General features: G+C 42.5%; 1 protein-coding gene across 2 annotated transcripts; it reads right to left on the bottom strand.

Moving 5' to 3' along the window:
• Nucleotides 1–327: 327 nt before the first annotated feature.
• LOC308331115 (cystathionine beta-synthase-like) lies at nucleotides 328–20486 on the bottom strand. Of its 2 annotated transcripts, XM_080786271.1 has the most exons (16): nucleotides 20366–20486; nucleotides 14941–15333; nucleotides 14089–14195; nucleotides 11138–11272; nucleotides 10782–10861; nucleotides 10473–10677; nucleotides 10048–10139; nucleotides 9568–9693; nucleotides 9310–9394; nucleotides 8535–8640; nucleotides 8341–8418; nucleotides 6657–6791; nucleotides 6300–6408; nucleotides 5601–5685; nucleotides 5336–5425; nucleotides 328–1564 (listed from the first exon to the last, which is right to left on the bottom strand). In XM_080786271.1, the coding sequence occupies exons 2-16, from the start codon at nucleotides 15324–15326 to the stop codon at nucleotides 1422–1424; spliced, it is 1962 nt and encodes a 653-aa protein (XP_080642397.1). In that variant the 5' UTR covers nucleotides 15327–15333; nucleotides 20366–20486; the 3' UTR covers nucleotides 328–1421. The 2 variants fall into 2 exon arrangements, with proteins under 2 accessions (XP_080642397.1, XP_080642398.1); XM_080786272.1 differs by lacking the exon at nucleotides 5336–5425.
• Nucleotides 20487–20672: the final 186 nt, after the last annotated feature.

Here is a 20672-nt window from a genome sequence, read left to right as displayed (position 1 = left end):
CTGCAGAGCTCAAGAACCTGATGTTGGATAGGAATTTGTGGAGGGCAGCGATCCAGGAATCCCGAGTTGGTGTTGGCTAGACTTCACTCTTGCAGCAAGAAGAAGAAGAAAATACTACACACACTTTGTCAAATGATATGCTTTTTGCCTTAATCTTTTACCCATTGCAACCTTAGCTAACAAAAACCTCTTATTAGCCATAACAATTACCCCTTACCTCAAGTGACCTGAAGAATTAACTCACAAGGGTCAATATCTTGATTTTCTGTCCCCACAGGGATAGTTCATTGATGCACACACTCAAACCACAGTAATGGTTAATAAGCATCACCTTTAAAGCTTTTATTGGAAGTAATGCAGAACCAAAATGCAAAACTAAAAGCAACTTAAAAACCTGAAAAAGTTGGAAAGTAACAGGCAGAGAATTTGGAGGAAAAAACAAAAACAAAAAAAACACAACAGTGAATCAGCATGTCCCTCTCCTATTTATACTTCTCTTTGAGTCAGACCATGCAAACTGAATGATTTATACATCTAAAAAATAGAAACAAAAGAAAAAAGTACAAAGAACAAATCAATGACCTAACCTAACCGCACAACACAGACAGACCTCTATAAAAGGCCTGTCTTGTGTAACTAAGACCATATACAGTTTAAATACAATCAGCCATCAGCTCATCACAATAAGTCTTGTCTCAATACAAGAAAAAATACCCAACACCTGTCTAAATGTTAGGGTTCCAGTTTGGCTTTGTGCCAAACCCTTCGATCTTTCACCAAGCCCAATAGGCTTAATAAGACTGCCAAATGATAGTGTCCACTCGAACAGATGATACCCTGTCATTACAGTTTGCAGTTTCTCTTCTTCTTTGCATTGAATATTTTATCCTGTTTCACCATTGTCAGCCAGAAGGTGGAGCTGTTGATTTGCATTGCAGTAGACCTACATATCTACAGGAGAGCTAGGAACTAGCCAAGCCAGGTACAGAACTGTGATTTTGTGATACACCATTACTATAGCATATGATAACCACTAACCAGAAAGTAAATAAAAGTGTAAGTGTGTGATTGATAAAAAAAAAAGAAAGGCATCCATACTGATTAATGTAAAAGAAGCATTAGCATTCTCCTCGAGAATAACCTTCAAGATGGAATGAGTGAGGCAGGATACAGAAGGCAGTCTTCAGATGTGATTTCAACAACTCGGATGTTAGACAACGTAATCTGCACTAACCGAAGCACTAATTTGCAGCGTGTAAATAATTCACCCTCACAGATGAAAATCAAATCGATGATGAGCAAACAGGTGGAGATACATCACGATTTAAATCTAAATCACACTATAGATTCAAATCATAAATCGTTGCTCGTGTCTTCATTATAGCCGCGGTCGCCGGATCAGCAGAACTGAACAGAGACGTTTACAGAGACATGTCGTCGGACAGTGAGCACTCGGACAGTGTGCGCTCCCGCCTCTCGTGTGTGGTGATGTAGTGGAGGAGGTCAACCGACGTCACGACACCGAAAACCATATACCTCGGGCAAGTGGACCCGTCGGCCATATCTAGGAGGGACAGAGTAACAGTAACAGTTACACTGACATTGTTGAACAAACAACGGAACAAATGGCCATGATAAAGACTCGCTATGTAGGTCTTACTCTGGTATGATTTTCCCTCCAAATGAATTACAGCACGTTACATCATTTGATTATGAGCATTGTCCAACACTGTCCAGGTAATCATAACTCATTTAGGTCGAATTCCAGCATTTGGCTCATTGACAGCATTCACCTAACTAGGGGGGGGGGGGGGGGGGGATTTCGTGTTCCCCTTGGCTTAGAGCAAGGGTGGGCAACTGGCGGCCCGGGGGCCACATGCGGCCCCCACCTTCACTTAATGCGGCCGTATTGATTTCAGCTGTTTACAATTCCAAACCCCGCTTTAATTACTTCATGACTAGTTTTAAATGACTAGTACTTGATGACTAGTATTAACATGTTATTGTCTTTTTGTGTCCAATGTAGTCAACAGTTCATAAAGTTAACTATAACTAAATGCATTTGAAATTCAATAAAAACTAGGTTACTTTTCAGGATTCCAATTCAAAAATAGCAAAATAAATTGCAGGTTTACAATTTACAATTTACAATTGAATTTACAATTCAAATATAGCAAAAATAGCTGATCTACAAGCTCAAAACGCGTCGCATTGCGACGCGTTTTGAGCTTGTAGATCAGCTATTTTTGCTACGACAGTAATATGCACTGTGGCCTTCTGGAGTGAGTGTGGAAATATATTGGCCCTCGCCATCGTCAAAGTTGCCCACCCCTGCCTTAGAGCAATGATTTCACAACACAGAGCTGGCAATTAAACAAAGCAAACAAGTCTAAACACAACTCTGCAACAACAGTAACTTCCTTTTTACTGGAACCCAGAGAGTTGTTTGTGTCATGCGTCTGTTCAGCAGAGCAGTTGTGTCTATAAATGTCAAACTTAAGCCAAATTGTTTCTTATTCAAATGTAATATTGTACCGACATGATCATCCACTTAACAATGTTTGTGTGTAGGTCAGAGAGGCTTATTGTCGCCATTAGCCAAGAACACAGGAGCGTAACACCCAGCCAAATTCCAAAATCTTGGCTCACTCACACTTGGTCTCTCCAGCATGGCAGTGTTACGGTGAAATTGGTGACCTGCCGAAATAAAGTGACCATCTTGTGGACTTCACATACCGGTAACTTGCATGGAGGTCTTTAACCCATTTTGGGCGGGAATCCCTTTTGGTGTTTTAAGCATTATGTTATACTTTAGCAATTGAGAAATAGCAGATCAACAAGCTCTTGTAGGTCAGCTATTTTTGAAAAATCGTGAAAATGCGGCGCAAATCTTTGAATATATATTCTTTCAGAGCGAACATTTTTAACTCATATCTTTGCTTCCGAGGGGTTCCTGGAACAACATATTTTCAGATGCGGGTCGGTGGCCGATTACATATCATTTTCTGGGTCCTTGACATGAAATATTGAGCACCACTGATACAGAAACATGAGGTTTTTCAGAAAACTGTCAGGATTTAGAAGACATTTTTTTAAATTCGCCGTAAGGCCAAAATGGGTTCAATGAGTGTCCTACATACTGTTATGCATCATGCCATGTACAGATAAGTAAGTCTGTGTACTGAACTACAGTGAGATACAGTGTACTTGATATGTGACAGTACAGCTTGCATTGTGCTCGATAGCGATATGTTTCTCTGTCTGCATTGTACTTTCTAGACATGTGGGGCATCCCGTTAGGTGGCACCCATGAGGTCCGCCTGGTATGCAGACAGTAAGGTTAGCCTTGTACATCATCATGCCACGTTCCTACGTATGTCGCATATCTTGCAGTCTCATTTCTACGATCCAGCCCTATATAAATATTCCCCGTCTGTCTAATAAACTTATATTGGAATTCAGCTTATGAGCCGAATTCCCATACCCCAAATTTCACACTCGCTTTCACTCTCCTCGCGTCCTCCACTCGCGCATTAGCCCCGCTAGAGGATTCGATCATGCGAGGACAGAGTGGTCGAGTGGATTTGCCTCTAGGATGGATCGGAATGTACTACGCTGTCACTTCAAAGCGACGGCACATTCCGCCATCACTTGTGACGTGTATCAATTCAATGGGCTTTATGATGGCATGAGAAAACACACGTTTACATTGCCAAAGCAAAAGTGGAACACACACAGCTGGATCACTGGAGCCAGAGCCGTGGCTGCAAATATATAGTCTAGAACTAGTAGTGTAGTACAGAATAGACAATTCATCAATGTGTATGGCTACATCGTTATCTTTATAGTTAACATGTGCAAGGCTATTTATTCCTGAAATAGTGAATAAGCATCAGGATGCGCAAACTTATATTTACCTGCCCAGTGCCCGCGTTACTTTTTGCTCGTACAGATATAACAATATAGCCTATTCCCTATTACTATGTATAGCCTACTTTTACTATGCCAATATCACACAACGCAATAAAGCCAGCCAGTGTGTGTGTTGTGACAGCCGCAGTGCTAGTGGACGGGGGGGACGGCAGGGGGTTGGCATAGTATCGGGTTTCAAGCCACATGTGGAGGAGGATTTATACGTCACGGGAGAAGGGAATAAAAAAAAGAACGTGTACACGTGATGCAGAAATCTTCCGAGAGGAGACAAAAAAAAAAAAAGAACATCAAGCACTCGATGTACACTCGATGTACAGCCCATACAGCTGTATGGGCTCTCGGAGAGTCCACTCGCCTCCTCCAAGAAGCACGTCATTAAAACCCATTTTGGGCAGGAACCCCTTTTGGTGTTAGCATTATGTTATGCTTTAGCTATTGAAAAATAGCAGATCTACAAGCTCATAGCGCGCCACCGAGTGGCACGCTACGAACTTTTTTTGAAAAATCCAAGAGAGAGTGGCCGAGATTTTTGGGTATTAGAATTTGGCTATAGAAAGGTAGACGCCTCCTCACGGCTCTGGGGCGTGTGTATGAATATATGGTGAAGAAGGCACAGCACGCTGCCACTCAAAGTGACTATACTCAGTGGCCAATCACAGCACGCCTTTCCCCAAGGCTTGTCAGAATCATTACTTCCTCCTCAGTGACATCCCGGATAAGACAGCACTGCGATTGTCACTTTGAGTGGCAGCGTGCTGTGCCTCGAATGAGGCGTCTACTTTTTTATAGCCAAATTCCAATGCCCCCAAATCTCGGCCACTCGCTCTCTCACACTCGGGTCACTCCAGCATGGTGTTACGGTGAAACTGGTGACCTGCTGAAATATGTGACAATCGTGTAGTAGACAGTCATGACTGTCACATAATTTACTGTGAAGAGACCACGTACAAAACAACAACAGTTGCCTCTGTACCGCAGTACACACATAACCCAAGTTGGTGGCGCTATTACACAAATCTGAGTTGAATCTCAGTTAGTCTCTCTAAAATGGAAAATGGCTTGCTTTGGGAGGAGCTTTCTTCTGCCACACCTTTGTTTGGTTATGGCGAGGACCTTGGTGCTAAGCACGAATACAGCTCCTGGCAAGGACTGGAGGACCTTGGTGCTACCATATTGAGCTCGGTGGAAAAATACCAACGCGCCCTTATTTACATAAGCCACCACATTTCACCAGCATGATTTAATCTCATGTCCTCAAGGCTGTGAACAAGGTAAATAAGGCTTACTCAAAACCTCTCATGTGAGTGTTTGTTGTTGAAGCTTATCTCTTTCTAGTGATAAACAGCCTGTAAAGCTGCGCTGATGCAATAACTGTGTGTTGTTGATTATCAAAATGGCTTACAATTACCTGGAGAGGAGGCAGTGGACATTTTACTAATGACCCCTGAACCATGCAGCTCTGGGTGTTTATTGGTCAAGAGAGGATGGTCACCTGGCCAACAAAACAGAGCAGTGTGTGTGTCTCTGGGAAATACATTCTCTACTCACTCACCACTATCATTAGTCAGACGAGATACAGTGTTATGGCAAAGCAAGAGTGGGACAAATTGAAAGCATGATGAGGGACAGGAAGAGAACGACAGGAAGGATAGCGAATGTTTACTTACATTGGAACTGCTCATGCACCACCAGGGCAAAATGATCCGTTTCCAGGATACGGGACACTTTTCCCAGGTTATCCGTCAGGCGCACCTGAGGTTGGACATATGGCCGAATTAAGTAACGCCCGAAAGCCTCCGTTGACATCAACATGTTTTATTCAAATTCTATTCACAGAGACGATTGTTTACTGTGCACACATCTCAATGCCTATATTTAGGCCAGGTGCTGGATGTCACGCATCAAGGCAACATCAAGGAAGAGAAAGAACATCCACACACTAGTTTATAGAGCTCCGAGACTTACTTTATTTAGAGGCAACAAATTGCAACGTTTTTGACCTACTAGGTCTTCATCAGGCAAAAACAGAAGACCTAGTAGGTCGAAACTTTGCAATTTGCGAGTTGACAAATCATGAAAATAAACAATTTTTGGGGGCCGAACAAATAATTAGAAAGAAGAAAACTTTCTTCTAATTATTTGTTTGTTTATCGTCATGATTTGTCAACTCGGCTGTTGTCCGAGGTTTAAAAAGGTCTTTAAACGAATGCGTTTTGAAACGACTATGGAAACGAATGGGACATTCTCATTCGGTGCCCTCGCATGGGACGGGACTGCGACGCTATAGTCTATACGTACGTCTGGATATCTCCATGTGACCATGGAGACATGTGTGGTTGCAGTCATGTGTCATGCATTTAACGAACCTGTTTGAACTGCTTGTACAGCACCTTGCTGACGGGGTCTGAGGGCTTCACTTTCCCAGCCAACACGGAGGCCAGCATGTTCCCCAGTGTCACCATTCCCAGAATCACACTGTGTATACAAAGACACACGCAAGATAACACACCCGTTGATCATGTGGTTTCACAATCAATTTGTTGTCAATTGTTCTATAAGAGGTATTCTGCTGTATTTTGCGTGGAATTTGGCTACTCTGAGTGGCCAAAGAGCATTGATCACGCCTCCAGGTCTTTAGTTTACTCAAGTTAGGGAATAAGACCTGGTACTTAAGACACGCAAAATACAGCCCATTGTATTCAAATGTTAACGGTCTGGTGTACCCCGATTCGTCAACGACGGGCGCTTGGTCAAAGGCTTTCTCTTTAAATATCTTGATGGTCTTCTGGCAGGAGACCGAGGGCAGGACTGTAAGGGGTGCAGAGAGATTCAGACCCTGCAGAGTCAGATTCCACCACCTAATACACGAGAGGGTTTGGGGTCAGGGTTTAGTAGAGAGAGAGAGAGAGAGAGAGAGAGAGATTTAAAACGTAATTAATGTATAACCCAATTAGACCTGGCATCGGTTCTACAAATGTCTTCTAAATCCTGACACTTTTCTGAAAAACCCATCTTTCTATGTCAGTCATTTTCATGTCAAGGACCCCCAAAAATATGTGTAATTGGCCACCAACCCCGTCTGAAAATATGATGTTCCAGGGACCCCCAGAAGCAAAGATTTGAGTTAAGATTTGCGCCACATTCATGATTTTCTTTAAAAAGTTTACGTGTCCCTTATACACAGCCACAGGTTGCATGCTTTCTCGAGGAGGGGGTCATCTTGTCAATTTGTAGCGCACCACATGTACTCACTAATTGCAGCGACTTGGAGCCAGCTCTTGTCATAAAGTTTCATTATACATTTTAATGTTGTAACAGAAATTGTGTAGGCAGTACAATATCCATTTTTTTCCCTGAGAGATTCACAGACCACATTCTCATTTTTCTGCCACAACCTTCAAATGGATATGAAAAGCAAGTGCTGACCCCAGCTTGCAGCAATTAATTATGCATGTTATATGGCTGTGTACAGTATATGGAAAATATGAAATGAATGGAATATCACAGCCATTCTAGATCTATGTATAATCTGGTGTTTTCTCCACACAGGAGTGAATTGTGGCTAATGCACAGTAAAATCCTTGGTGTTAATTTAACTATGAGAATGTAAACATTGTGTCAACTTTTACATTCAATAAATGTTGCTTTGTTTAGCTGTGGCATTAAAAAAAAAACCATGAATACGGATGGAGTCCCATGCTTCTTAGTTAGTTTAGCTCGATAACAGATACCCGAAAAAATCCGATTAAGCTTATTGAGTACCCGTTAATCAAAAAGCTTTGGGCTTATCAAGCCTGTTATCGCTCATAGCGGCCCATGACGTCATGAGGCGATCAAGATATAAATGTAATCACCCACGCTGGCATGAACATGTCGGTCTAAAAGTGTATTGACGATACCTGCCAACCAGCGCTGTCCGGGTCAACAACATTACGCTTTACAGTGACTGTACAGTGTACACACATTAACCAGTTAACAGTTTCTTTAATATCATTTTTCCAAAAGTAAAATAGTCAATTGCCTTCTGTCTGTTAGAAAAGTACTGTGTTTGAAGGCCGTAGTCAAATATACTGGTTCTGTTCAGAATTTATTTATTTACCGTCTTTCCACAAAATAGTAGAAAATGCTCGATAGTGGAACCCGGCTCGATAAGCCTGATCGATAAGGTGCTCATTATCAATAAAAAAAATAACGAGCTCCATCCCTAGTTATGTTCACACCAACATTCCAGCTAGAAAGCTTTCATCAGGGTGAGAGTGGAGACTGCCACTTATGCACACTTTGCACAGTAACATATAGTCACCAGTAACAAGAGGAAATACATCACACACAACACGCGCGCACACACACACACACACACACACACACACACACACACACACACACACAGCAGCTGACATTTCTCACCATGGCTTAGAGACCATCAGGTCGTCTGGGCTGAGGAAACCTTTCTCACACATCCACTTGTCACTCAGGAACTTAGACCTAGAAGTAAGCAGACCAGGGAGTCATTAGCGCAGATTAGCTTCAGAGTCTTAAAAGTCATGACCAAACGCAGTCAAGCGTTGCTCCCCCCCCCCACCTCCTCCTCCTAAACGTACATGTAGTTGCGGATGGAGTCTGGCAGGATGACCACACAGCGCTGGCCCTCTTTCAGCTCCTGTGCCACTCTCACGGCTGCTGCCATGGCTGTGCCAGAGCTGCCACCTGCAGCAACACACATTACATCAAATGAAAAAAAACTACTGGTAAATGTCCCATTCATAATCTAATAACAGAATAGACTATAGGCAATATAAGCTTGCAGGCATAACCAAGTTGCTATTCAACCTAAACCAGCGACTTAAAGGAGAATTCCATACTAAAAAGGCTTTCTTACCTTTCTTTCTAGTTGTTACGTCCCCACCAAAGAGGTCCAGGTGTTATTTTGTGCAAAAGCTCCTTATTGGCCATTTCCCCTACCATAAGCCCTAAATTAATTGCATTGAATGGAATGGGAATTGAATGGGGCTATGGGGTGTTGTGCTAATTTGCTTATTTCCATCGCTCATATATATATATATTTATTTTTTTAATATATCCTCTCTTCATAATGTAAATAACATCCCAAGCGGCACACTTTACTACTTATTTCGATGGAAATAAGCAAATTAGCACAACACCCCATAGCCCCATTCAATTCCCATTCAATTCAATGCAATTCATTGAAGGCTTATGGTAGGGGAAATAGCCAATAAGGAGTTTTTGCACAAAAAAACACCTGGACCTCTTTGGTGGGGACTCAACAACTACAAAGAAAGGTAAGAAAGGTAAAAAAAAAGCCTTCTAGCATGGAATTCTCCTTTAACAGCATTAGTGGATGTATTTCAAACCTACCACACAGAAGTCCCTCATCTCTGATCAGCATGCGTGACATGGCGAAAGATTCCTCATCATTGGATTTGTACCATTGGTCCATCACCTGCAAGAGGAGTTGGTGGGTCAGAACAGCAGCAGCACAAATATCCACTTCAAGCCTATACAGTGTTTATACTTGGTCCCCCTGTACACCACATCTCTTTATTTACAATGATGTAATAGAGACGCTAGGGTTCATGTGGTTAATGACATCAGATAAACACACTTTAGACTTACAGATCTATCCAGCACTGTGGGGATGAAGTCGTATCCAATGCCCTCCACTTCATACTGAGTCTTATCCGTCTTATTCAGCTCTTCTGGTTCAGCCAGGATCGAGCCTTCAGGGTCTACTCCCACAATCTACGACAAATAAATAACATTGCTGATGATGTTTGTCAAATACAGCGTCACACAATCACAAGTGTATCACCGTGATGTCATAGTGTGCTGTATACAGGAACAAAGTTATGTTGAAGCTTTTGCAATGTGTATTATCTATGCCAATTAACAGGCATAGATAATACAAGGATGCTTTCTGTTAATTGGCATGCAGTCACGTGCACCTTTTGGGGGGAACAAACTCTAAACACAAACTCTAAACACACATTTTTTTTATTTTGATAGAACAACATTTATGGTACGGCACAAGCCTGCCATAAACATGCCTTAAAATGTTGCATTAGGAAAACAGTAAAAATAGTGTCAGCGCCTTGCCTTGACGTTGGGGCATCTCTCCTTCAGCTTGCGGGCAATGCCAGTGATGGTGCCCCCTGTGCCAGCTCCAGCCACCAACATGTCCAATTTTCCTACAAGGAAAGGGGTATACTTTAATCTTCATTACAAGATCCAATATGTGGCATGTTAATTATACACGGCTTGCATCCAAGATTTCCTTTTCTGTTGGCATCATGTTATGCTTTAGCTATTGAAAAATAGCAGATCTACAAGCTCATATCGCGCCACCGAGTGGCGCGATACGAGCTTGTAGGTCTGCTATTTTTGAAAAATTCGAAGAACGACTGACATTTTTAGAATCTGATCTCAGGTCAGAATGGGTTAATCAGACCAGTGTGTGTCCCGTGGAAACCTCGTATGAATCTGATCTCAGGTCAGAATGGGTTAACGCTCCAACCACATACCGTCACATTGTTCCAGAATCTCCTCGGCTGTAGTGTCGTAGTGAGCCAGGGGGTTGCTGGGGTTGCGATACTGGTCGAGGATGTGCGAGTTGGGGATCTCGTTTTTCAGACGCCAAGCCACACCCACGTGGGACTCTGGTGAATCAAAGCTGGCAGAAGTAGGAGTGCGCACAATCTCCGCCCCAAGAGCTCTCAGTACATCCACCTGGGAAGAATCATCATCGCACCACATTTCTCAATTATAGACATTTGACGCCAACTGTCCCCAGAAGGAGCCAGGAAGAGGAATGTGAAAGTTGACCGCCTCACCTTCTCCATGCTCATCTTCTCAGGCATGACAATGATGCAGCGATAGCCTTTGACTGCGGCTGCGAGTGCCAGGCCGATGCCTGCAGTCAGCCAGAGAGAAGAGTGCCATGGGTGAGTTACTATAATGTAACTATAATGGACACATACAACTATCTGTGTTTTGCGCAATGAATGAAAAGGCGAGACACAACAAGTCACATCTTATACTATGTGACAACTCGGATATACGAGTTGAATTGTTCTTCTACATCATCATACAAACAAGTCAACAAATGGATAACTGAATACTGAGGATTAACAGTTGTACTGTGCAGCATGTACAGTATGTATCCCCCTTTTTATAGTCCGTAATGTACCCGTGTTGCCAGAGGTGGGTTCAATGATGGTGTCCCCTGGTTTGAGCAGGCCAGCTCTCTCAGCATCCTCCACCATCCGCAAGGCAATCCTGTCCTTCACACTTCCTCCAGCGTTGAAGTACTCACACTTGGCCACTGAACACAGAACATTTCATGTGGGAGGTCAGTCATTTCATGTCACTTACTGTTAACACAGGCATTCACATGGTAGGTTATTTCACTTCACCAAACACACGGGAGGTCATTTCAGGTCACAAAGCACATTGTAGGTGGCTATAGTATGGGTTATCTATGTATGGGTTATCTATGTAGACAAACGAAAGATGTCACAATATTTTGTGGTACATGGAATGCCATGTTGTAGCAGCATTTTGTTGCTGCCAACGTAGATGTGCATTAGTGCATAGCCTTGTGAACTATTATGTAAATGTTATCCGCCACATCTAAAATAACTGTACCGTTATCATTCATTTAATCAAAGAGCATCATCACTGCCAAGAGAGGTAATCCAATTAAGTTGAACTCCCTTGATAGGATGATCCTCAAAATAAGAATTCTCTGTACAATTAATTCAATCTACTTTAGAGCACCGGTCAGTACAGTTAAGGTTGCCCAAGCGAATGGGTATTAAAAGAACAACTGAGCAGACATGAGCCGATTTTGAGAATTAAAGATCATTTAAAGAACTGCCAGAACTTTCTCACACACACACACACACACACACACACACACACACACACACACACACACACACACACACACACACACACACACACACACACACACACACACACACACACACACACACACACACACACACACACACACACACACACACACACACACACACACACACACACACACACACACACACACACACACACACACACACACACACAAATTCTTGAAAAGCTACAAATGTGAACTAGACAGACTAAAAAGACTAATCTCAGTCACATGAAAACCATAGAAGTATGGATACAAGGTCCTTTGTTTCATTAAGCCATGGGAACAAACCAGAGATTGACTTTCAACAATTACAGGGTTACACAATGGCATTCTTTTGAAAGAAGCTTAAATTATGGCTATGACAGGGTTCCTCTTGAGTGAACCCTGCAACCTCATGGAGCCGGTACGTAGTATAAATTTATACATACTGTCTAGAACACTATAATACAGCTGTCTCTATGACTCAAACAACTTTCCAAGTGCTGGAAAGAGCATAGCTGATGTACTGTATATGGAAAAATCACACCTGACATTAATAACAGAGTTACCATGTTGCAGCTTTCCGTGCTTGGACACGTAGACACGTACCAGTGTTGTTTTTGGCAGCAAATTTTGATTTTAGTTTTAGTCATAGTCTTTTGAATAGTTTTCCTTTAGTTTTAGTCACCAGGAATGTCTTAGTGTTAGTCTAGTTTTAGTCGACTAAATATAAGATTTTAGTCGACCAAATCTACGGCTGATTTAGTCGACTTTTACATTTGCTGAAAATAGCCGATCTACAAGCTCACGCTGCAACGCGTTGTGAGCTTGTAGATTGGCTATTTTCAGCGTGCAACCAAGTGTAAAATGACTTATAATGGATCTCTTGTCCACTAGTCCCTCCCTAACATTTTAGTCTAGTTTTTATTTGTTATATATATATAAATATATTTAGTCTCAGTTCTAGTCATCATAGCTTAGTTTTCATTTAGTTTCCGTCAGTGAAAAAAGAAAAGGTAATCGACGAACCTTTTTCGTCTTTCGTTTTAGTCGACGAAATCATCACCGACGCGTACACATAGGGACAGTGACACATAGGGGGACACAGAGCTGCGTAACGGCGCAGAGGCAGCGCCCAAAAAAGGGGGGTAAAACACTCAACCCGTCCTAAAGAAGACGTCACTGATAAGGGTCTGATAAAACAGTGGCTCATGAGGACATGACACCATGTACTGCATGTAAACTGATTCACTGCAGCCCCCTGGCTCTCTCTCTCTCTCTCTTGCTCTCTCCCCTTGGCTTCAGAACCTGACCATCTAAATTCAGCCCGGAGTCACCATTTTCCATGACACGACACCACCATGACACGACACCACCACACACCCCCCCCCCCCCCCCCCCCCCCCCCACACACACACACACACACACACACACACACACACACACACACACACACAACCCTCTTTTTCATGTTCATCTCCTCCAGGTCACTGCCTCAGACAAGACCCCTACAGTCACAGACTGTTGACGTGACGGCCAGAGGAGAAGGCTATGTGATACTTCAATGTTCCCGTTGTTGTAACAAGAGAAGGAGGACTGTACCAAAAGAGTTCTTGGTGCAAGAAAACAGCATTGTCCTACCTCACCTATAAGCCTCACCTAAGCAGTTCCTCCATTTGAAAGCCTAACATTTTATCCACATGCCGGCATGCTACATTCCTTAAAAGTTATTGCAGTCTCAAACCCAATCCCAGCTCAATCAGGACCAAATTCTCTCATTTTCTTGTTTCAGTGAAGAGAATAACAGTCGAGTAAAAGTTTACCCTCAAGCCCATTCATGAACAGATTATGATCGTGAAGTGGTGCGTTTAAAGTAGATTTTAGTGTTGATCTATCTATACAATTTACATTGGTAGGTGTGTGGGTCACATGATATGCGTTGGCAGTGGCACACTGTGCGGTTGCCAGCCGGTTCTCCAACATATGTAAATAACAGACATGTGGCTAAGAAAGTTATTTCAGGAACCCGATCTTGAGGAAATGAAACGGAGCCTGAATCAGCCTTAATTTAAGACAACAAGGGCTAATTTCAAATCTTAACAAGCCAAGACTAAACAGTACAATGCAATTCCACTTTCATTGGATAACAAGAATGCTTGATTTCAAGCATTCTTGTTATCCAAATCATCATGAGCCATTTCTGAACATTCTCATGTGTTGTGTTGTGTTTTTGTATTACTCACAAAGCTCACACTTGAGTCCAAAGGCTTTGTTGATCTTATTCATGCGGACCAGTGGCGTGTCTCCAATCCTCCTGAGGACGTTGGGAAGGATACCGGGAGCTTTGGTGCTGTGAGAACACATTTTTAAAAAGAACGTTGAAACATGAGTCGGAAAATTCCGAATCCTCGCTGAACTCTGAAGAAGACAAATCATCTGTCAAAACAGCTATACACTTTTTCTTCATACAATGGAGCATTTTCCTGGCATCTACTCGATGATCCCCCAATAAGAGGAAGGGTTGTGCCTCTCTCAAGGGTTATTTTAATTTACGCTGCACCTACTCTCTAGTTGCTTTGATAACGGCACTAATGTTCTCCCAAATACCATGATCATGCACAGTTGGCTGCTGTGGGACTTACTGATTATATTATACAAGTACTTTATTGATTTCATGGAACCAGTAGGGCAGAAATTTTGTCCAAATAGAGAGTATGCACATGCATGATTTTCCCATCAGGACACACCCCCCTCATCTAGACTGAGTGGAAAAACATTGAGCAGCATGAGCAATGCTGAGCAAACTATGACACTTCTCTGGCACTCTGGCATTTCTTGACAGAAAGTAGCTCATAACGTTTCTATGTTGGATTTTTATTAAACAAAAACTTTGCAGATATAGAGGATAATTCAAGCTTTTCGTACAGCTGCAATGTCAGTGAGTTTAACATTGTTTATTGCAATCAGACAGGACTTTTCTGTTTGGATGAATGGGCTGTCAAGGCCAGAAAGCAGTTTTTTTTGACACTCAGTGGGTGTTCCCGCATAACAAATGTTGAACACTTTAAAGTTCATCTTATTTCTAAGTGACTCACCGTACTGACTGGGTATGAGGTGACTCAGAACTGGGCATGCCTAGTCGCCACGTGCACCGGCTAGGCAAGTCAGGGCGGATCCACACCCTACCGTCGAGGGCCACGTCTACCTTCTCCATCTCACTCACATCCTCATTCACGACGTGGGACGATCCGTTGCCGTTCCGAACCCTGGAGCCATCTTTGTCCCCAAACAACTTCAAGGTCTTTGCATCTCCGTTCGTGTGGGTCTCGGCGAACGGCTTTGTCCCTGCATTAATGATGGCCATGTTGCCATTGTCCATGGCATCTCCACTGAGGTGAAGTTGTGCATTGCGGAGTTTAGCTGCATGAGGGCAGATGGAAGGAATGGGACCCACATCTGTGCTGGAAGGAACGGACGGCATGTCTCACCTGTAAGGAGAAAAGAGTGACTGCGTCACCACACCTTGGGTGCTTTTTTTTTAGGGCCTCTTAGGCTCTATCCCCTCCTAGGCCCAGCTTTCCGGGTTTGTGTAAACACAAACCTTGGCTTGTGATTGGCTGATCACACCATACATAGGTTGGCTGAGCAAAGTAGATATTGAAGAGAAATTGTGATTGGCCAGAATGAGATGATGCATGAGGATAAGAGCGCCCCTCACTTCCCACGGGTGAATTTTATTAGGACAATGTGTGCTGCCAAATCATATCACATTTCATTGTGTATATCATATGTGTTCTGTCTGTATCTGTTATAACTCACATCTCCAAATTAAAAAGGCCAGTATTACTCGTTTAAAAACTACAGAACTTGCTTGCCACTCAAATGAATCGGAGCAAAACTCTTAAGACCACGTCGAGAAGGGTCTTCTAAATACACAACAGTTTGCAAAACAGAATTAAGTATGGGTGAATCCCCCGCTACCTTGATAAACTACTTTTGTTTGGGCTATTTGCAAAGCAGTTGCGATACAGGTGTTCCTTTTGATAATCAGTACAGTACAATATTACCAGATAAGCCACAGAGTATTTTAGCCTCAAAAGGCTCATATTGGAGCAGAGTAACTGTATTACATATTAAAATGTATGGTGGTCCACAGGATTTTATCACTAAAAATGTCAGCGAATCTAAACTTTCATCAATAGAATGGCATAGAAAGTATTTTGCTCAAACAACAAAAGTACAAACCCTTTGCAAAGTTATCAAAATCTAATAAAATAAACTTTTTCTGCGCCTGCAAGCATGGGAAACCCACTACACTCTCGCATGGCAAGATGCCATGGCTGTTACGCAACAGCACACACTGTCTGCATCCATTCCATATTATGTCACTGAAACAGCTGGGTTAAATCACACTCAATGCACACACACACACGCCCACAAACACACACACACACACACACACACACACACACACACGTGCACACACATGTACACACAACACAAAAAGCCAGAATAAAGAATAAGAAGGCTTTAACTGAATTAGACTAAGCTGACTTTTTTTTCCCCCCTGTACAAATAATTCATTGAAATTTCAAGAATGCATTGTAGGAAAAAAGGAAAAAAAAAACAGTTTTTCATATTGTGGTGTGGTGATCTACAGAATAATCTCACTCTGTCTAGCTCAACGTTTTTAACTATACCTTCTGCCCCAGTCACTCTACTACACCAAATATCTTTGCTGGAAAAATAGACAATCTACAAGCTCACACCGCAACTTGTGCAGCTTGTATGACTTGTGAGCTTGCCGTGGGTTAACTACGTGAACTATGAATAGATGTTCTTCGTAACTATCTCCTAAACTAAAAGGACCCTGGTGTTATGGCCCTGCAACCTGAAACCTGCTTCTCAGCCCACAGCATGATGGCACCGAGTGCACACTGGGCTGGAGGTGTGTCTGTCCATGATCAGCTGCACCACACACCACCAGGCAGAGCGTGAGTGCTGAGTGAGTGTGTATAATAACACTGTGCAGAAAATAATACTGCATCTGATCTGACAGAGAGCAAAGTGCTAGTCTCATGCCAACATTGGGGTAAAATAGGGAAAGGTTGATACTCTTTCGGGGTTTATTAACCACTTTAATCATGCAGGCCCCATTTTGGGCCTATTGTTTTCATAGGTGAAGATGAAAAGAAAATATTAAAAACAAGTCAGAAACTTTACTACAACAACAAAAAAATTGCAATCACAACGTATTGCGATGAGAGTGCGACAAATTGTGAGCTTGTAGATCTGCTATTTTTGACAGGGCATAAGTGGTTAAGGAGCACAATAAATGCCCCCTAAATTACCCCCTCCAAGTGAGCTGTGGCGTTCCACAAGGAAGCATACCAGGGCCTTTGCGGTTCCTAATATATGTATGACATCAGCTTGTGACTGCAACTTGTTCCTGTTCGCAGATGACTCAGCACTGCATGCTGGTCTCGGACAGGAACAAACTGCAGGTTGAAAAGGCCCTCAGCTCTGAACTTGGTAGAATCTGCACCTGGCTCGCTGATAACAAACTATCTTTACACCTGGGAAAAACTGAATCCATTCTCTTTGGATCAAATAGTAATCTCAGCAAGGCAGATGGCTTCTTGGTTAGAGTGGGTGACAATATTATCACACGAAAAGATGAAATTACCTACCTAGGTTCCATCCTGGAGGATAATCTTTCCAGTGATAAAATGGCCACCAACGTAATAAAAAAGAAGACCCTAAACAGGAAACCTCATACAAGGTGTCTTCGACTATGCATGCACCCCCTGGTACCACAGCACCTCAAAGGCCCTTAAAACAAAAACAAGGCTCCAGACTTCCCAAAACAAACTGGTCAGGCTACTACTTGGCCTCACTCCCCGAACCCACCTCACCCCTGCCCACTTTGACAGGCTGGAATGGCTTAGGGTTGACGACAGAGTACAGCATCTTGCAATGGGTCTGGTCCACAATATTCGATACACCACCAAGACACCCATGTACGTGTCTAAATACTTCCTTAATGTCAACGAAGTCCAGACCCACAACACCAGAGGGAGGGAGTTCAACAAACCATGTGCAACCCAGATTCGGCACAAGCAAGGGACTAAATTATTTTCGCTCCTATGCCACCAAAATGTGGAACGCCCTACAAACAGTCAATAAGACTTGACTCCTTCAAAACTGCTCTCAAAAGGCACCTCGCAATTCGAAACTGGCCCCCGTAAAATCTGAATCCCCCTCACCCCTTTTCCCCTCACTGCCATCTAGAGATAAAGGGCCCCTGGACCACCAACATGCAAAGGCCCCCCCCCCCCTTGTTTTTGGAGACCTCCCTCTGGAAGCCTTATGGATAAACTGAGGGTTTAAACACTTAACAGTAACATGTATCATATGATGGTTTTAGGACAGGGGTTTTCAACAGGTCGTCCGTGGAGGTATTGCATGATTGTGCTCCCTGACCATGCATTTAGTAATTGTAGGATTTGGATTTATTTTTATTTTCTTTCTACTAGTTAAACAGTGAACTGAATGACCTGGTGACATTGATGACCGACCATGCAGTCATTTACTGACAAGTGGGAGGTCAAGAAATTCAACAGTAAGGGAGTTAAAATCTCAAGAAGAGAGAAGTTCACCGGGAATGTCTGGATGAGTCATTATAATTAGGAAATTATTAGTCAATGGACCATTGGTTGAGAGTTGAGACACAGTGGGAAGTTGTATACACATGCATAGCAAGTGTTACAAAACCACTAATCTTAGGTCACCTGGCTGATTCTAAGTCAGGGCGGGGGTCCCTCATTCACAATCAGTTGAAAAACACTGGTTTAGGACAATTGAGGGACATGATAAGCCCATTACTGGCAAAAAAGTTCAAAGGTAATAGCGGTTATTAACTTTGCACTTTTTGGGGGCCCCTAAGCTTGAGCGACAGCAACGCGGCCACGCGGAGGCTGAAGCTCAGGGGCCCCCCTAGCTCAGAGGCCCCCGTGTTTCCCCCCCCTTTTTACCTCCTGTATGATTATTTCCTGTTTTTGGCTATATAGAAGTGTAATTTGTAGTCTCTAAATGTTATGATGAATTGAACATGGTGGACCCTATTATAAACAAGCTTTATGGCGTGTCCACAGTTAACAGTTTTGTATGGAGTTGTGCTTGAAATGTAGCCTACTGTAATTCTCCAATCTGTTAATAAATACATCAATCAATGCTGTACTCCCCTAACAAATTGAACATCCATTATGGGTGAAAATGGCAAATAGGCCTATGTTTAAATTGGAAATTATATTCTCTCATTTTATTTATATCATGAAAATTGTGGGACATCAACAAAATATGAAAATGGGGTCAAAGAATACTTTTTGATGTAACTTTACAATACTTTTGGAACATGGCCATGAAATGATCATGTTGGCCTTAAGCCTAATTTACCTAGGCTAATCCCTTTTAGTTACAACAGTCTGGTAGGAACAGTGTGTGAACCATAGACTGTGGTGTGAACCCGATGACTCTGAGACCACACTTTCATTTAGCTCTAGCCTCTGATCCAGAAACGCATTAGAGCTATGGACCAGAGCTAACTTTCATTAGAAGTCAGGAGGACGATAGCCAACCTCTCAGAAACCATACCAGTGCCTTGAGCATTCTTTATTTGTTAAACTTATATTAATATGTTAAGCTATAAGGTATAATACAAGTGTCATCTCTATACAAAAGAAAGACAAATAAAAATACATATTCTGAATCAACATATTCAATCAGTGCAGACCAGATACCTATGAACCCACACATTCACTGTCTGGGTTTCCGAGGCTACTGAAGTCAGAATAACACATTCGATTATGTATTATTATTAGCCCATTTAAAATTGGATTCTTACTGGCAACTATTTGTGATTCAGTGATAGCCATTTTATTGAGAAAACTATTGGCTTATAGTGTACGTTGTGTCGTTCTTATGTTAGAGGTGGCTACATTAAAACCATAAACTCAGAATCAACTAAACATAAAATTATATATAGGAGATTCAGATGCACATCCTTATGTGGAAGCAGACTATTCCGTTGCAAATTTGCTGTAAACTTAAAGTACAATTATATAGTCCTACAGTCTACATAGAAATGGTAAAAGATGATGCAATAGCCGCATATACCGACACTATATCTGGCTGGTCAGGATGCTATGACGGAGCGGAGCATTGTTTCATCATACAAGGTTATTGTCACACAGTTGTCACGCCGGTTGATGTTTCTGGTTACAGTAGTGTGTTAGTAGACAATCGTAATGTATTCTTTGGACAGAAAAAACTACTAAAAACTAGATTATCCAAGAAACCATGGTTGTTTTGCGCAGCTTTTAGCTAATCCTGGATGATGGAGAGCATGTGGCGACTCACACCATGAAATCACCTACCGGCAAATCGGTTTAACATACAGGGCTAGCTTTGAGCTTCAAATCATTCAGTTTTACAAATAAAAATAATATCTACTGCACTCACCTTTTTGTCAGTCAAGCTAAAGGCAACAGGATGCGGTTAACCTTTCGTGTAGCCAAGAGAAAATAAATGAGTCAGACTACTCGTCAGTTCACATCACCTAAATGTTTAAAAGGGAGAAAACGCTAGGCAACCTGATTGGAGGATTCTTTTCTTTGGTGTTCAGAGTCATTGGCTGTGGTGGGGGAGGCTGAATACATTTACCCTCCAATCACAGCTCAGATATCTGTCGGGCCCCCGCCTTGGTCCAGTAGGCTGGGCTTACAGGCCAGGGCTAATTTACATTCCAAGATATTAGAGCTCAGAGCTG

This window comes from Protomyctophum bolini, assembly GCF_963924005.1.
Source record: "Protomyctophum bolini genome assembly, chromosome: 16".
Taxonomy (NCBI): domain Eukaryota; kingdom Metazoa; phylum Chordata; class Actinopteri; order Myctophiformes; family Myctophidae; genus Protomyctophum; species Protomyctophum bolini.
The sequence above is the reverse complement of the archived record's forward strand: the minus strand, read 5'-3'. Positions and strand labels throughout refer to the sequence as shown.

Bases quoted from the DNA above. Each gene is read 5' to 3' on its own strand.
- LOC308331115 (XM_080786271.1), bottom strand. From the start codon at position 15,326: ATGCCGTCCGTTCCTTCCAGCACAGATGTGGGTCCCATTCCTTCCATC. The intron at 9,395-9,567 runs GTAAGTCTAAAG...CTCCTCTTGCAG, and splicing joins CCACAGTGCTGGATAGATCT to GTGATGGACCAATGGTACAA. The intron at 8,419-8,534 runs GTACGTTTAGGA...GCTTACTTCTAG, and splicing joins GACTCCATCCGCAACTACAT to GTCTAAGTTCCTGAGTGACA.